This window comes from Festucalex cinctus, chromosome 12 (genome assembly GCF_051991245.1).
Source record: "Festucalex cinctus isolate MCC-2025b chromosome 12, RoL_Fcin_1.0, whole genome shotgun sequence".
In the NCBI taxonomy this organism is placed as follows: Eukaryota; Metazoa; Chordata; class Actinopteri; order Syngnathiformes; family Syngnathidae; genus Festucalex; species Festucalex cinctus.
In genome coordinates, this window is record NC_135422.1 from 15,189,181 (window position 1) to 15,205,725 (window position 16,545).

General features: G+C 26.9%; 1 protein-coding gene across 5 annotated transcripts in view; it reads left to right on the forward strand.

Annotated features, from left to right (window-relative positions):
* The window catches only part of otomp (otolith matrix protein), a 30,989-nt gene that overhangs the window by 5,714 nt on the left and 8,730 nt on the right, over positions 1–16,545 (forward strand). For all 5 annotated transcript variants that reach the window (XM_077538040.1, XM_077538042.1, XM_077538043.1 and 2 more), the window contains 2 exons: positions 280–382; positions 1,512–1,697. In XM_077538040.1, coding sequence (XP_077394166.1) covers positions 280–382; positions 1,512–1,697 — 289 coding nt within the window. The remainder of the gene's footprint in view (positions 1–279; positions 383–1,511; positions 1,698–16,545) is intronic.

Consider the following 16,545-nt stretch of genomic DNA (forward strand, 5'->3'; position numbering starts at 1 on the left):
ACACAATTTCTCCAGAAATTGCTATCTCATGCAATAGCCCCCCCATCCCCCATACGTCTATATTGCGGTAAATAATTCCATTCTGGAACGGATTCATTGCATTTCCATTCTTTTCAATAGGAAAACTTACCTTGGCTTTGCAAACGGCTTCACCGAGCAAATTACATTTGTAACTCGAGTCCCAAGGTTCCACTGCATGTACTTGAAAACAAGTAGAGATTTTCTGCTATCGTGTTGAAGGGAATTGATGGCTTTTTTTTTTTTTTTTTTTTTGGTCAGAATGGGAGTGCAGACGCAGCCTCAATGTTTGCGGATGACATTTATGCCGCAGGCCTTTGTCACGGCCTGGAGGTGGCAGCTGGGGAGTCCCTCAATGGAGTGGGTAAGCGTAATCTCACAATACTGTATAAAAACTCACAATATTCTAAAAAATAAATAAATAAATCATATGATATTGTGGGCAATAAACCAAATGAATTCGAATAATCGCCATTTTAAAAATCGAATCGTTGAAAATTTGCTGATTTAGAATCAGTTTACATTATTGTCTGAACATTTTGCACAGGGATTATTTTTGAATAAACAAAACATTTAAATAAACGTTTGTTGTGTTTATTAGATTAAAATCGGAATTGTCCTGCTGGAAAAAAAAGCACAATATTGTATGTTCAAAAATAACAGCAGTGGCAAAGAAATACGTTTGGCCAGTCATTTTATTGTCACGTTAGCGCAAAGCATCATGGTCACTGTAGTTCACAAGACTGTGATCGTCTGAGGTGGGCTAACGGTCCTGTTTATTGACACAGATGTGCTGCTTTTAACTCATTTGCTTACAAAAACATATAAAAATGTTCTATTTTATGAATATTGCCATGATCCCCAAAACATATTTATATGTTTGTTTGTTTTTTGTTTTGATTTTTTTTATCCTAAGGCTTTGAATGCAGACTCTGACCTGAAGAGGTCACTTAAAGCAATGGTAGTTATTCAAAAAAAAAAAAAAAAGGCCAGCAGGTGGCAGCAGAGGAAAAGAGGTCAACCAGGGCCATGTTGCAACAAGCTCTTTTTCTTCATGTTTTCACCAGGAATGTGAATATTGATGAAACTTAGGTATATTCTAATGCTAATTGCTACTAAACGGAAACAGGTAGAAATATACTTTTTTTTCCTGATGAAAGAAGAGACTCTAATCTTTTGGTAGGTTCCATGTTTTTGTAGAAATCAAACACAAATTCTATGGGCCTTCCAAAATAAGTCAAAATGTAGTAAAACTGCCAGGAGCGAAGAGGGTTATTTCAGTGAAAATGGCTGCCAGTGAGTGAGTTAACATCGTAACATCACGACAATATCGTGACAATTTTAATATAGCGATGACGCTCCATCCCGAGTCAAAATTATGTAACTTTTTTCCCAAATAAATTTGACTTTTGCCTTGAAAAAAAATCCTACCTACACTATTTCTTTTTCTTCTTTTTATTATTTTTTATTTTTTTCATTGATGTGACGGCCAGACGGCGTGAGCTACTACGTGGTGGCGTTGGCTCGCCGCTCGTCGTCCGACCTGTCCCTGCTGGAGATGCACGAACGCAGCTCGTGCCACCCGGGCATCCGCACCACGGTGGGCTGGACCGTGCCCGTCGGCTACCTGCTCAACACCTCGCAGATCAGCCTGGGCCACCAGTGCAACTTCCCGCGTGGTGAGAACACACGTCTGTTTGGCTTGCAAATGGCCGCCGATAAGTGATTATCATTTTAAACATCACTGTTTTATAATATTTAAAAAAAAAACTACTACGTATAGTCTGCGATTGGCTGGCAACCAGTCCAGGGTGTACGCCGCCTACTGCCCAGAGCCAGCTGAGATAGGCGCCAGCAGCCCCCGCGACCCTTGTGAGGAATAAGCGGTCAAGAAAATGGATGGATGGATACTATGTATAGTAAGGCGTTTAAAAAGAACAATCAGGCATTTTTTTTACTACCATGTATAGTAAGACGTTAAAAAAAAACAAAAAAAAACTACTATGGCATTAAAAACAACAACAACCATGTATAGTAAGGCGGGTTTTTTTTTACTACCATGTATAGTAAGGCATTAAAAAAAAATAAAACTACCATGTATAGTAAGGCTTTTTTTTTTTTTTTTTACTACCATGTATAGTAAAGCATTTAAAAAAAAACTACTATGTGTAGTAAGGCATTTTTTTTTACTGCCATGTATCGTAAAGCATTAAAAAAAAAACTACTATGTATAGTAAGGCTTTTTTTTTTTACTACCATGTATAGTAAGGCTTTTTTTTTTTTTTTTTTTTACTACCATGTATAGTAAAGCATTTAAAAAAAACTACTATGTATAGTAAGGCTTTTTTTTTATTTTTTTTTTACTACCATGTATAGTAAAGCATTTAAAAAAAACTACCATGTATAGTAAGGCTTTTTTTTTCCTACCATGGAAATAAAGCGTTAAAAAAAACAAAAAAACTACTACGTATACTAAGGCGTTTTAAAAAAATGACCAGGCATTTTTTTTATTACCATGTATAGTAAGGCGTTAAAAAAAAAAAAAAAAAAACTTCCATGTATAGTAAGGCATTTAAAAAAAAAAAACACCACTACATGTATCGTAAGGCATTTAAGAAAAACCTACCATGTATAGTAAGGCGTGAAAAAAAAAAAAAAAAAAAAAAACGACCATATATAGTAAGGCATTTTTTTTACTACCATGTATAGTAAGGCGTTAAAAAAAAAACAAAAAAAAAACAAAAAAAAACCTACCATGTATAGTAAGGCATTTTTTTTTTTTACTGCCATGTATAGTAAAGCATTTAAAAAAAAAACCTACTATGTATAGTAAGGCTTTTTTTTTTAACTTCCATGTATAGTAAGGTGTTTTAAAAAAAACAAAACGACCATGTATAGTCAGGCATTTTTGTTTTTTTTACTACCATGTATAGTAAAGCATTTAAAAAAAACAACTACCATGTATAGTAAGGCGTTAAAAAAAAACCAAAACAACCATGTATAGTAAGGCTTTTTTTTTTTTTTACTACCATGTATAGTAAGGAGTTAAAAAAAAAAAAAAAAAAAAAGACAATGTATAGTAAGGCTTTTTTTTTCCTACCATGTATAATAAAGCGTTAAAAAAAAAAAATCTACTATGTATACTAAGGCGTTTAAAAAAAATGACCAGGCATTTTTTTTTACTACCATGTATAGTAAGGCGTTTTAAAAAAACAAAAAACGACCATGTATAGTAAGGCATTTTTTTTTTTTACTACCATGTATAGTAAAGCATTTTAAAAAACTACTATGTATAGTAAGGCATTTATTTTTTACTACCATGTATAGTAAAGTATTTAAAAAAAAATCTACTATGTATAGTAAGGTTTTTTTTTTTTTTACTACCATGTATAGTAAGGCTTTTTTTTTTTTTTTTTTTTTTACTACCATGTATATTAAGCATTTAAAAAAAACTACCATGTATAGTAAGGCTTTTTTTTTCCTACCATGGAAATAAAGCGTTAAAAAAAACAAAAAAACTACTATGTATACTAAGGCGTTTTAAAAAAATGACCAGGCATTTTTTTTTACTACCATGTATAGTAAGGCGTTTAAAAAAAAAAAAAAAAAACTACTATGGCATTAAAAAAAACAACAACCATGTAAGGCGTTTTTTTTTTACTACCATGTATAGTAAGGCATTTAAAAAAAAAAAAAAACTACCATGTATAGTAAGGCTTTTTTTTTTTTTACTACCATGTATAGTAAAGCATTTAAAAAACAACTACTATGTGTAGTAAGGCATTTTTTTTACTGCCATGTATAGTAAAGCACTTTTTAAAAAAAACTACCATGTATAGTAAGGTGTTTAAAAAAAAAAAAAAAAATACAAAAAAAAAAACATGTATAGTAAGGCATTTTTATTTTTTTTACTACCATGTATCGTAAAGCATTAAAAAAAAAACTACTTTGTATAGTAAGGCATTTTTTTACTACCATGTATAGTAAGGCATTTAAAAAAAACTACCATGTAAGTAAGGCGTTTAAAAAAAACAAAAAAACAAAACGACCATGTATAGTAAGGCATTTAAAAAAAAAAACTACCATGTATAATAAGGCATTAAAAAAACAAAAACCAACCACGTATAGTAAGGCATTTTTTTTTTTTTTTTTTTACTACCATGTATCATAAAACATTTAAAAAAAAACTACTATGTATAGTAAGGCTTTTTTTTTTTTTTACTACCATGTATAGTAAGGCGTTTAAAAAAACCTACCATGTATAGTAAGGCGTTTAAAAAAAAACAAAACGACCATGTATAGTAAACCTTTTTTTAACTACCATGTATAGTAAGGCATTTAAAAAAATGACCAGGCATTTTTTTTATTACCATGTATAGTAAGGCGTTAAAAAAAAACAAAAAAAACCTTCCATGTATAGTAAGGCATTTAAAAAAAAAAAACACCACTACCATGTATCGTAAGGCATTTAAGAAAAACCTACCATGTATAGTAAGGCGTGAAAAAAAACAAAAAAACAACAAAACGACCATATATAGGGAGGCATTTTTTTTTTTTTTTTACTACCATGTATAGTAAAGCATTTTAAAAAAACTACTATGTATAGTAAGGCATTTTTTTTTACTACCATGTATAGTAAGGCGTTAAAAAAAAAAAAAAAAAAAAAAAAAAAAAGCTACCATGTATAGTAAGGCATTTTTTTTTTACTGCCATGTATAGTAAAGCATTTAAAAAAAACAACTGCCATGTATAGTAAGGCGTTAAAAAAAAAAAGAAAACATGTATAGTAAGGCTTTTTTTTTTTTACTACCATGTATAGTAAGGAGTTAAAAAAAGAAAAAAAAAAGACAATGTATAGTAAGGCTTTTTTTTTTTTTTTTTTTTTTACTACCATGTATATTAAGCATTTAAAAAAAACTACCATGTATAGTAAGGCTTTTTTTTTCCTACCATGGAAATAAAGCGTTAAAAAAAACAAAAAAACTACTATGTATACTAAGGCGTTTTAAAAAAATGACCAGGCATTTTTTTTTACTACCATGTATAGTAAGGCGTTTAAAAAAAAAAAAAAAAAACTACTATGGCATTAAAAAAAACAACAACCATGTAAGGCGTTTTTTTTTTACTACCATGTATAGTAAGGCATTTAAAAAAAAAAAAAAACTACCATGTATAGTAAGGCTTTTTTTTTTTTTACTACCATGTATAGTAAAGCATTTAAAAAACAACTACTATGTGTAGTAAGGCATTTTTTTTACTGCCATGTATAGTAAAGCACTTTTTAAAAAAAACTACCATGTATAGTAAGGTGTTTAAAAAAAAAAAAAAAAATACAAAAAAAAAAACATGTATAGTAAGGCATTTTTATTTTTTTTACTACCATGTATCGTAAAGCATTAAAAAAAAAACTACTTTGTATAGTAAGGCATTTTTTTACTACCATGTATAGTAAGGCATTTAAAAAAAACTACCATGTAAGTAAGGCGTTTAAAAAAAACAAAAAAACAAAACGACCATGTATAGTAAGGCATTTAAAAAAAAAAACTACCATGTATAATAAGGCATTAAAAAAACAAAAACCAACCACGTATAGTAAGGCATTTTTTTTTTTTTTTTTTTACTACCATGTATCATAAAACATTTAAAAAAAAACTACTATGTATAGTAAGGCTTTTTTTTTTTTTTACTACCATGTATAGTAAGGCGTTTAAAAAAACCTACCATGTATAGTAAGGCGTTTAAAAAAAAACAAAACGACCATGTATAGTAAACCTTTTTTTAACTACCATGTATAGTAAGGCATTTAAAAAAATGACCAGGCATTTTTTTTATTACCATGTATAGTAAGGCGTTAAAAAAAAACAAAAAAAACCTTCCATGTATAGTAAGGCATTTAAAAAAAAAAAACACCACTACCATGTATCGTAAGGCATTTAAGAAAAACCTACCATGTATAGTAAGGCGTGAAAAAAAACAAAAAAACAACAAAACGACCATATATAGGGAGGCATTTTTTTTTTTTTTTTACTACCATGTATAGTAAAGCATTTTAAAAAAACTACTATGTATAGTAAGGCATTTTTTTTTACTACCATGTATAGTAAGGCGTTAAAAAAAAAAAAAAAAAAAAAAAAAAAAAGCTACCATGTATAGTAAGGCATTTTTTTTTTACTGCCATGTATAGTAAAGCATTTAAAAAAAACAACTGCCATGTATAGTAAGGCGTTAAAAAAAAAAAGAAAACATGTATAGTAAGGCTTTTTTTTTTTTACTACCATGTATAGTAAGGAGTTAAAAAAAGAAAAAAAAAAAGACAATGTATAGTAAGGCTTTTTTTTTCCTACCATGTATAATAAAGCGTAAAAAAAAAAAAATCTATGTATACTAAGGCGTTTAAAAAAAATGACCAGGCATTTTTTTTTACTACCATGTATAGTAAGGTGTTTTTTTACTACCATGTATAGTAAGGCGTTTAAAAAAAACACACGACCATGTATAGTAAGGCATTTAAAAAAAAAAACAACCATGTATAGTAAGGCGTTAAAAAAAACAACTAAACGACCATGTATAGTAATGCATTTTTTTTTTTTACTACCATGTATAGTAAAGCATTTTAAAAAACTACTATGTATAGTAAGGCATTTATTTTTTACTACCATGTATAGTAAAGTATTTAAAAAAAAATCTACTATGTATAGTAAGGCTTTTTTTTTTTACTACCATGTATAGTAAGGCATTTTTTTTTTTTTTTTTTTTTACTACCATGTATAGTAAAGCATTTAAAAAAAACCTACCATGTATAGTAAGGCTTTTTTTTTCCTACCATGGAAATAAAGCGTTAAAAAAAACAAAAAAACTACTATGTATACTAAGGCGTTTAAAAAAAATGACCAGGCATTTTTTTTTACTACCATGTATAGTAAGGCGTTTAAAAAAAACACACGACCATGTATATAGTAAGGCGTTTTAAAAAAACAAAAAATGACCATGTATAGTAAGGCATTTAAAAAAAAAATTACCATGTATAGTAAGGCGTTACAAAAAAAAGAACTAAACGACCATGTATAGTAAGGCATTTTTTTTTTTTTTTTTTTTTTACTACCATGTATAGTAAAGCATTTAAAAAAAAACTACTATGTATACTAAGGCTTTTTTTTTTTTTAGTACCATGTATAGTAAGGCATTTTAAAAAAAAACTACTATGTATAGTAGGGGTGTGAATTGCCTAGTACCTGACGATTCGATTCGTATCACGATTCACAGGTCACGATTCGATTCGATACCGATTAATCCCGATACAAATGGTCACGATTCGATACCGATTAATCCCGATACGAATTTATAAGTCGATTGTTGCGATTTTTTTCCATTCAAATTTAGAAAATACTATCAGTAAATTTGTACATGTACACTGTAAGATTTGTATGAATATATTTATCTAAAACTTGAGGCTTATAACCGTGAGCCACTGTACACAAACAGTTTGCAATCTGTTTCACATTTGAACAGCATTAAAATAAAAATATTAAGGCTTAATGTGCCGTTCATATAACATTCTTCAAGGTGTGAATCCTAAAAAAAAAAAAAAAAAAAAAAAAAAAAAAAAAAAAAAAAAAAAAAAGAAATCGATTCTGCTGATTATTGAATCGATTCGAGAATCGCGCGATGTAGTATCGCGATATATCGCCGAATCGATTTTTTTTAACACCCCTAATGTATAGTAAGGCTTTTTTTTTTTTTTTACTACCATGTATAGTAAGGCGTTTAAAAAAACCTACCATGTATAGTAAGGCGTTTAAAAAAAAACAAAAAAACAAAACGACCATGTATAGTAAACCTTTTTTTAACTACCATGTATAGTAAGGCATTTAAAAAAATGACCAGGCATTTTTTTTATTACCATGTATAGTAAGGCGTTAAAAAAAACACACGACCATGTATAGTAAGGCGTTTTAAAAAAACAAAAAATGACCATGTATAGTAAGGCATTTAAAAAAAAAATTACCATGTATAGTAAGGCGTTAAAAACAAAACAAAAAAAAAACAAAAAAAAAACCTACCATGTATAGTAAGGCATTTTTTTTTTTTACTGCCATGTATAGTAAAGCATTTAAAAAAAAAACCTACTATGTATAGTAAGGCTTTTTTTTTTTAACTTCCATGTATAGTAAGGTGTTTTAAAAAAAAAAAAACGACCATGTATAGTCAGGCATTTTTTTTTTTTTTTTTTACTACCATGTATAGTAAAGCATTTTAAAAAAACTACTATGTATAGTAAGGCATTTTTTTTTACTACCATGTATAGTAAGGCGTTAAAAAAAAAAAAAAAAAAAAAAAAAAAGCTACCATGTATAGTAAGGCATTTTTTTTTTTACTGCCATGTATAGTAAAGCATTTAAAAAAAACAACTGCCATGTATAGTAAGGCGTTAAAAAAAAAAAGAAAACATGTATAGTAAGGCTTTTTTTTTTTTACTACCATGTATAGTAAGGAGTTAAAAAAAGAAAAAAAAAAAGACAATGTATAGTAAGGCTTTTTTTTTCCTACCATGTATAATAAAGCGTAAAAAAAAAAAAATCTATGTATACTAAGGCGTTTAAAAAAAATGACCAGGCATTTTTTTTTACTACCATGTATAGTAAGGTGTTTTTTTACTACCATGTATAGTAAGGCGTTTAAAAAAAACACACGACCATGTATAGTAAGGCATTTAAAAAAAAAAAACAACCATGTATAGTAAGGCGTTAAAAAAAACAACTAAACGACCATGTATAGTAATGCATTTTTTTTTTTTACTACCATGTATAGTAAAGCATTTTAAAAAACTACTATGTATAGTAAGGCATTTATTTTTTACTACCATGTATAGTAAAGTATTTAAAAAAAAATCTACTATGTATAGTAAGGCTTTTTTTTTTTACTACCATGTATAGTAAGGCATTTTTTTTTTTTTTTTTTTTTTACTACCATGTATAGTAAAGCATTTAAAAAAAAACTACCATGTATAGTAAGGCTTTTTTTTTCCTACCATGGAAATAAAGCGTTAAAAAAAACAAAAAAACTACTATGTATACTAAGGCGTTTAAAAAAAATGACCAGGCATTTTTTTTTACTACCATGTATAGTAAGGCGTTTAAAAAAAACACACGACCATGTATATAGTAAGGCGTTTTAAAAAAACAAAAAATGACCATGTATAGTAAGGCATTTAAAAAAAAAATTACCATGTATAGTAAGGCGTTACAAAAAAAAGAACTAAACGACCATGTATAGTAAGGCATTTTTTTTTTTTTTTTTTTTTACTACCATGTATAGTAAGGCATTTTAAAAAAAAACTACTATGTATAGTAAGGCTTTTTTTTTTTTTTTACTACCATGTATAGTAAGGCGTTTAAAAAAACCTACCATGTATAGTAAGGCGTTTAAAAAAAAACAAAAAAACAAAACGACCATGTATAGTAAACCTTTTTTTAACTACTATGTATACTAAGGCATTTAAAAAAATGACCAGGCATTTTTTTTATTACCATGTATAGTAAGGCGTTAAAAAAAAACACACGACCATGTATAGTAAGGCGTTTTAAAAAAACAAAAAATGACCATGTATAGTAAGGCATTTAAAAAAAAAATTACCATGTATAGTAAGGCGTTACAAAAAAAAGAACTAAACGACCATGTATAGTAAGGCATTTTTTATTTATTTTTTTTTTTACTACCATGTATAGTAAAGCATTTAAAAAAAAACTACTATGTATAGTAAGGCTTTTTTTTTTTTACTACCATGTATAGTAAGGCATTTAAAAAAAACCCTACCATGTAGAGTAAGGCGTTAAAAAAAAAAAAACGACCATGTATAGTAAGGCTTTTTTTTTAAAAAAAATTTTACTACCATGTATAGTAAGGCGTTACAAAAAAAGAACTAAACGACCATGTATAGTAAGGCATTTTTTTTTTTTTTTTTTTTTTTACTACCATGTATAGTAAAGCATTTAAAAAAAAAACTACTATGTATACTAAGGCTTTTTTTTTTTTACTACCATGTATAGTAAGGCATTTTAAAAAAAAACTACTATGTATAGTAAGGCTTTTTTTTTTTTTTACTACCATGTATAGTAAGGCGTTTAAAAAAACCTACCATGTATAGTAAGGCGTTTAAAAAAAAACAAAAAAAAAAAAACGACCATGTATAGTAAACCTTTTTTTAACTACCATGTATAGTAAAGCATTTTAAAAAACTACTATGTATAGTAAGGCATTTATTTTTTACTACCATGTATAGTAAAGTATTTAAAAAAAAATCTACTATGTATAGTAAGGCTTTTTTTTTTTACTACCATGTATAGTAAGGCATTTTTTTTTTTTTTTTTTTTTTACTACCATGTATAGTAAAGCATTTAAAAAAAACCTACCATGTATAGTAAGGTTTTTTTTTTCCTACCATGGAAATAAAGCGTTAAAAAAAACAAAAAAACTACTATGTATACTAAGGCGTTTAAAAAAAATGACCAGGCATTTTTTTTTACTACCATGTATAGTAAGGCGTTTAAAAAAAACACACGACCATGTATATAGTAAGGCGTTTTAAAAAAACAAAAAATGACCATGTATAGTAAGGCATTTAAAAAAAAATTTACCATGTATAGTAAGGCGTTACAAAAAAAAGAACTAAACGACCATGTATAGTAAGGCATTTTTTTTTTTTTTTTTTTTTACTACCATGTATAGTAAAGCATTTAAAAAAAAACTACTATGTATACTAAGGCTTTTTTTTTTTTTACTACCATGTATAGTAAGGCATTTAAAAAAAAACTACTATGTATAGTAAGGCTTTTTTTTTTTTTTTACTACCATGTATAGTAAGGCGTTTAAAAAAACCTACCATGTATAGTAAGGCGTTTAAAAAAAAACAAAAAAACAAAACGACCATGTATAGTAAACCTTTTTTTAACTACCATGTATAGTAAGGCATTTAAAAAAATGACCAGGCATTTTTTTTATTACCATGTATAGTAAGGCGTTAAAAAAAAACACACGACCATGTATAGTAAGGCGTTTTAAAAAAACAAAAAATGACCATGTATAGTAAGGCATTTAAAAAAAAAATTACCATGTATAGTAAGGCGTTACAAAAAAAAGAACTAAACGACCATGTATAGTAAGGCATTTTTTTTTTTTTTTTTTTTTTACTACCATGTATAGTAAAGCATTTAAAAAAAACCTACTATGTATAGTAAGGCTTTTTTTTTTTTACTACCATGTATAGTAAGGCATTTAAAAAAAACCCTACCATGTAGAGTAAGGCGTTAAAAAAAAAAAAACGACCATGTATAGTAAGGCTTTTTTTTTAAAAAAAAATTTACTACCATGTATAGTAAGGCGTTACAAAAAAAGAACTAAACGACCATGTATAGTAAGGCATTTTTTTTTTTTTTTTTTTTTTTACTACCATGTATAGTAAAGCATTTTAAAAAAAACCTACTATGTATACTAAGGCTTTTTTTTTTTTACTACCATGTATAGTAAGGCATTTTAAAAAAAAACTACTATGTATAGTAAGGCTTTTTTTTTTTTTTACTACCATGTATAGTAAGGCGTTTAAAAAAACCTACCATGTATAGTAAGGCGTTTAAAAAAAAACAAAAAAAAAAAAACGACCATGTATAGTAAACCTTTTTTTAACTACCATGTATAGTAAAGCATTTTAAAAAACTACTATGTATAGTAAGGCATTTATTTTTTACTACCATGTATAGTAAAGTATTTAAAAAAAAATCTACTATGTATAGTAAGGCTTTTTTTTTTTACTACCATGTATAGTAAGGCATTTTTTTTTTTTTTTTTTTTTTACTACCATGTATAGTAAAGCATTTAAAAAAAACCTACCATGTATAGTAAGGCTTTTTTTTTCCTACCATGGAAATAAAGCGTTAAAAAAAACAAAAAAACTACTATGTATACTAAGGCGTTTAAAAAAAATGACCAGGCATTTTTTTTTACTACCATGTATAGTAAGGCGTTTAAAAAAAACACACGACCATGTATATAGTAAGGCGTTTTAAAAAAACAAAAAATGACCATGTATAGTAAGGCATTTAAAAAAAAAATTACCATGTATAGTAAGGCGTTACAAAAAAAAGAACTAAACGACCATGTATAGTAAGGCATTTTTTTTTTTTTTTTTTTTTACTACCATGTATAGTAAAGCATTTAAAAAAAAACTACTATGTATACTAAGGCTTTTTTTTTTTTTACTACCATGTATAGTAAGGCATTTTAAAAAAAAACTACTATGTATAGTAAGGCTTTTTTTTTTTTTTTACTACCATGTATAGTAAGGCGTTTAAAAAAACCTACCATGTATAGTAAGGCGTTTAAAAAAAAACAAAAAAACAAAACGACCATGTATAGTAAACCTTTTTTTAACTACCATGTATAGTAAGGCATTTAAAAAAATGACCAGGCATTTTTTTTATTACCATGTATAGTAAGGCGTTAAAAAAAAACACACGACCATGTATAGTAAGGCGTTTTAAAAAAACAAAAAATGACCATGTATAGTAACGCATTTAAAAAAAAAATTACCATGTATAGTAAGGCGTTACAAAAAAAAGAACTAAACGACCATGTATAGTAAGGCATTTTTTTTTTTTTTTTTTTTTTACTACCATGTATAGTAAAGCATTTAAAAAAAACCTACTATGTATAGTAAGGCTTTTTTTTTTTTACTACCATGTATAGTAAGGCATTTAAAAAAAACCCTACCATGTAGAGTAAGGCGTTAAAAAAAAAAAAACGACCATGTATAGTAAGGCTTTTTTTTTTTAAAAATTTTTACTACCATGTATAGTAAGGCGTTACAAAAAAAGAACTAAACGACCATGTATAGTAAGGCATTTTTTTTTTTTTTTTTTTTTTTTACTACCATGTATAGTAAAGCATTTAAAAAAAAAACTACTATGTATACTAAGGCTTTTTTTTTTTTACTACCATGTATAGTAAGGCATTTTAAAAAAAAACTACTATGTATAGTAAGGCTTTTTTTTTTTTTTACTACCATGTATAGTAAGGCGTTTAAAAAAACCTACCATGTATAGTAAGGCGTTTAAAAAAAAACAAAAACAAAAAACGACCATGTATAGTAAACCTTTTTTTAACTACCATGTATAGTAAGGCATTTAAAAAAATGACCAGGCATTTTTTTTATTACCATGTATAGTAAGGCGTTAAAAAAAAACAAAAAAACTTCCATGTATAGTAAGGCATTTAAAAAAAAAAACCACCACTACATGTATCGTAAGGCATTTAAGAAAAACCTACCATGTATAGTAAGGCGTGAAAAAAAACAAAAAAAAACAAAACGACCATATATAGTAAGGCATTTTTTTTTTTTACTACCATGTATAGTAAAGCATTTTAAAAAAACTACTATGTATAGTAAGGCATTTTTTTTTACTACCATGTATAGTAAGGCGTTAAAAAAAAAAAAAAAAAAAAAAAGCTACCATGTATAGTAAGGCATTTTTTTTTTTTACTGCCATGTATAGTAAAGCATTTAAAAAAAGAACTACTATGTATAGTAAGGCTTTTTTTTTTTTACTTCCATGTATAGTAAGGTGTTTAAAAAAAAAAAAAAAAAAAACATGTATAGTAAGGCATTTTTATTTTTTTTACTACCATGTATCGTAAAGCATTAAAAAAAAAACTACTATGTATAGTAAGGCATTTTTTTTACTACCATGTATAGTAAGGCATTTAAAAAAAACTACCATGTAAGTAAGGCGTTTAAAAAAAACAAAAAAACGAAACGACCATGTATAGTAAGGCATTTAAAAAAAAAACCTACCATGTATAATAAGGCGTTAAAAAAACAAAAACCAACCACGTATAGTAAGGCATTTTTTTTATTTATTTTTTTACTACCATGTATCATAAAACATTTAAAAAAAACTACTATGTATAGTAAGGCTTTTAAAAAAACCTACCATGTATAGTAAGGCGTTTAAAAAAAAACAAAAAAACAAAACGACCATGTATAGTAAACCTTTTTTTAACTACCATGTATAGTAAGGCATTTAAAAAAATGACCAGGCATTTTTTTTATTACCATGTATAGTAAGGCGTTAAAAAAAAAAAAAAAAAAACTTCCATGTATAGTAAGGCATTTAAAAAAAAAAAACACCACTACATGTATCGTAAGGCATTTAAGAAAAACCTACCATGTATAGTAAGGCGTGAAAAAAAAACAAAAAAAAAAACGACCATATATAGTAAGGCATTTTTTTTACTACCATGTATAGTAAGGCGTTAAAAAAAAAACAAAAAAAAAACAAAAAAAAAACCTACCATGTATAGTAAGGCATTTTTTTTTTTTACTGCCATGTATAGTAAAGCATTTAAAAAAAAAACCTACTATGTATAGTAAGGCTTTTTTTTTTAACTTCCATGTATAGTAAGGTGTTTTAAAAAAAAAAAAACGAACATGTATAGTCAGGCATTTTTGTTTTTTTTACTACCATGTATAGTAAAGCATTTAAAAAAAACAACTACCATGTATAGTAAGGCGTTAAAAAAACCCCAAAACAACCATGTATAGTAAGGCTTTTTTTTTTTTTACTACCATGTATAGTAAGGAGTTAAAAAAAAAAAAAAAAAAAAAGACAATGTATAGTAAGGCTTTTTTTTTCCTACCATGTATAATAAAGCGTTAAAAAAAAAAAATCTACTATGTATACTAAGGCGTTTACAAAAAATGACCAGGCATTTTTTTTTACTACCATGTATAGTAAGGCGTTTTAAAAAAACAAAAAACGACCATGTATAGTAAGGCATTTTTTTTTTTTACTACCATGTATAGTAAAGCATTTTAAAAAACTACTATGTATAGTAAGGCATTTATTTTTTACTACCATGTATAGTAAAGTATTTAAAAAAAAATCTACTATGTATAGTAAGGTTTTTTTTTTTTTACTACCATGTATAGTAAGGCTTTTTTTTTTTTTTTTTTTTTACTACCATGTATATTAAGCATTTAAAAAAAACTACCATGTATAGTAAGGCTTTTTTTTTCCTACCATGGAAATAAAGCGTTAAAAAAAACAAAAAAACTACTATGTATACTAAGGCGTTTAAAAAAAATGACCAGGCATTTTTTTTTACTACCATGTATAGTAAGGCATTTAAAAAAAACACACGACCATGTATATAGTAAGGCGTTTTAAAAAAACAAAAAATGACCATGTATAGTAAGGCATTTAAAAAAAAAATTACCATGTATAGTAAGGCGTTACAAAAAAAAGAACTAAACGACCATGTATAGTAAGGCATTTTTTTTTTTTTTTTTTTTTTACTACCATGTATAGTAAAGCATTTAAAAAAAAACTACTATGTATACTAAGGCTTTTTTTTTTTTTACTACCATGTATAGTAAGGCATTTTTAAAAAAAACTACTATGTATAGTAAGGCTTTTTTTTTTTTTTTACTACCATGTATAGTAAGAAGTTTAAAAAAACCTACCATGTATAGTAAGGCGTTTAAAAAAAAACAAAAAAACAAAACGACCATGTATAGTAAACCTTTTTTTAACTACCATGTATAGTAAGGCATTTAAAAAAATGACCAGGCATTTTTTTTATTACCATGTATAGTAAGGCGTTAAAAAAAAACACACGACCATGTATAGTAAGGCGTTTTAAAAAAACAAAAAATGACCATGTATAGTAAGGCATTTAAAAAAAAAATTACCATGTATAGTAAGGCGTTACAAAAAAAAGAACTAAACGACCATGTATAGTAAGGCATTTTTTTTTAATTTTTTTTTTTACTACCATGTATAGTAAAGCATTTAAAAAAAAACTACTATGTATAGTAAGGCTTTTTTTTTTTACTACCATGTATAGTAAGGCATTTAAAAAAAACCCTACCATGTAGAGTAAGGCGTTAAAAAAAAAAAAACGACCATGTATAGTAAGGCTTTTTTTTTTAAAATTTTTTTACTACCATGTATAGTAAGGCGTTACAAAAAAAGAACTAAACGACCATGTATAGTAAGGCATTTTTTTTTTTTTTTTTTTTTTTACTACCATGTATAGTAAAGCATTTAAAAAAAAAACTACTATGTATACTAAGGCTTTTTTTTTTTTACTACCATGTATAGTAAGGCATTTTAAAAAAAAACTACTATGTATAGTAAGGCTTTTTTTTTTTTTTACTACCATGTATAGTAAGGCGTTTAAAAAAACCTACCATGTATAGTAAGGCGTTTAAAAAAAAAAAAAAAAAAAAAACGACCATGTATAGTAAACCTTTTTTTAACTACCATGTATAGTAAGGCATTTAAAAAAATGACCAGGCATTTTTTTTATTACCATGTATAGTAAGGCGTTAAAAAAAAACAAAAAAACTTCCATGTATAGTAAGGCATTTAAAAAAAAAACCCACCACTACATGTATCGTAAGGCATTTAAGAAAAACCTACCATGTATAGTAAGGCGTGAAAAAAAACAAAAAAAAACAAAACGACCATATAT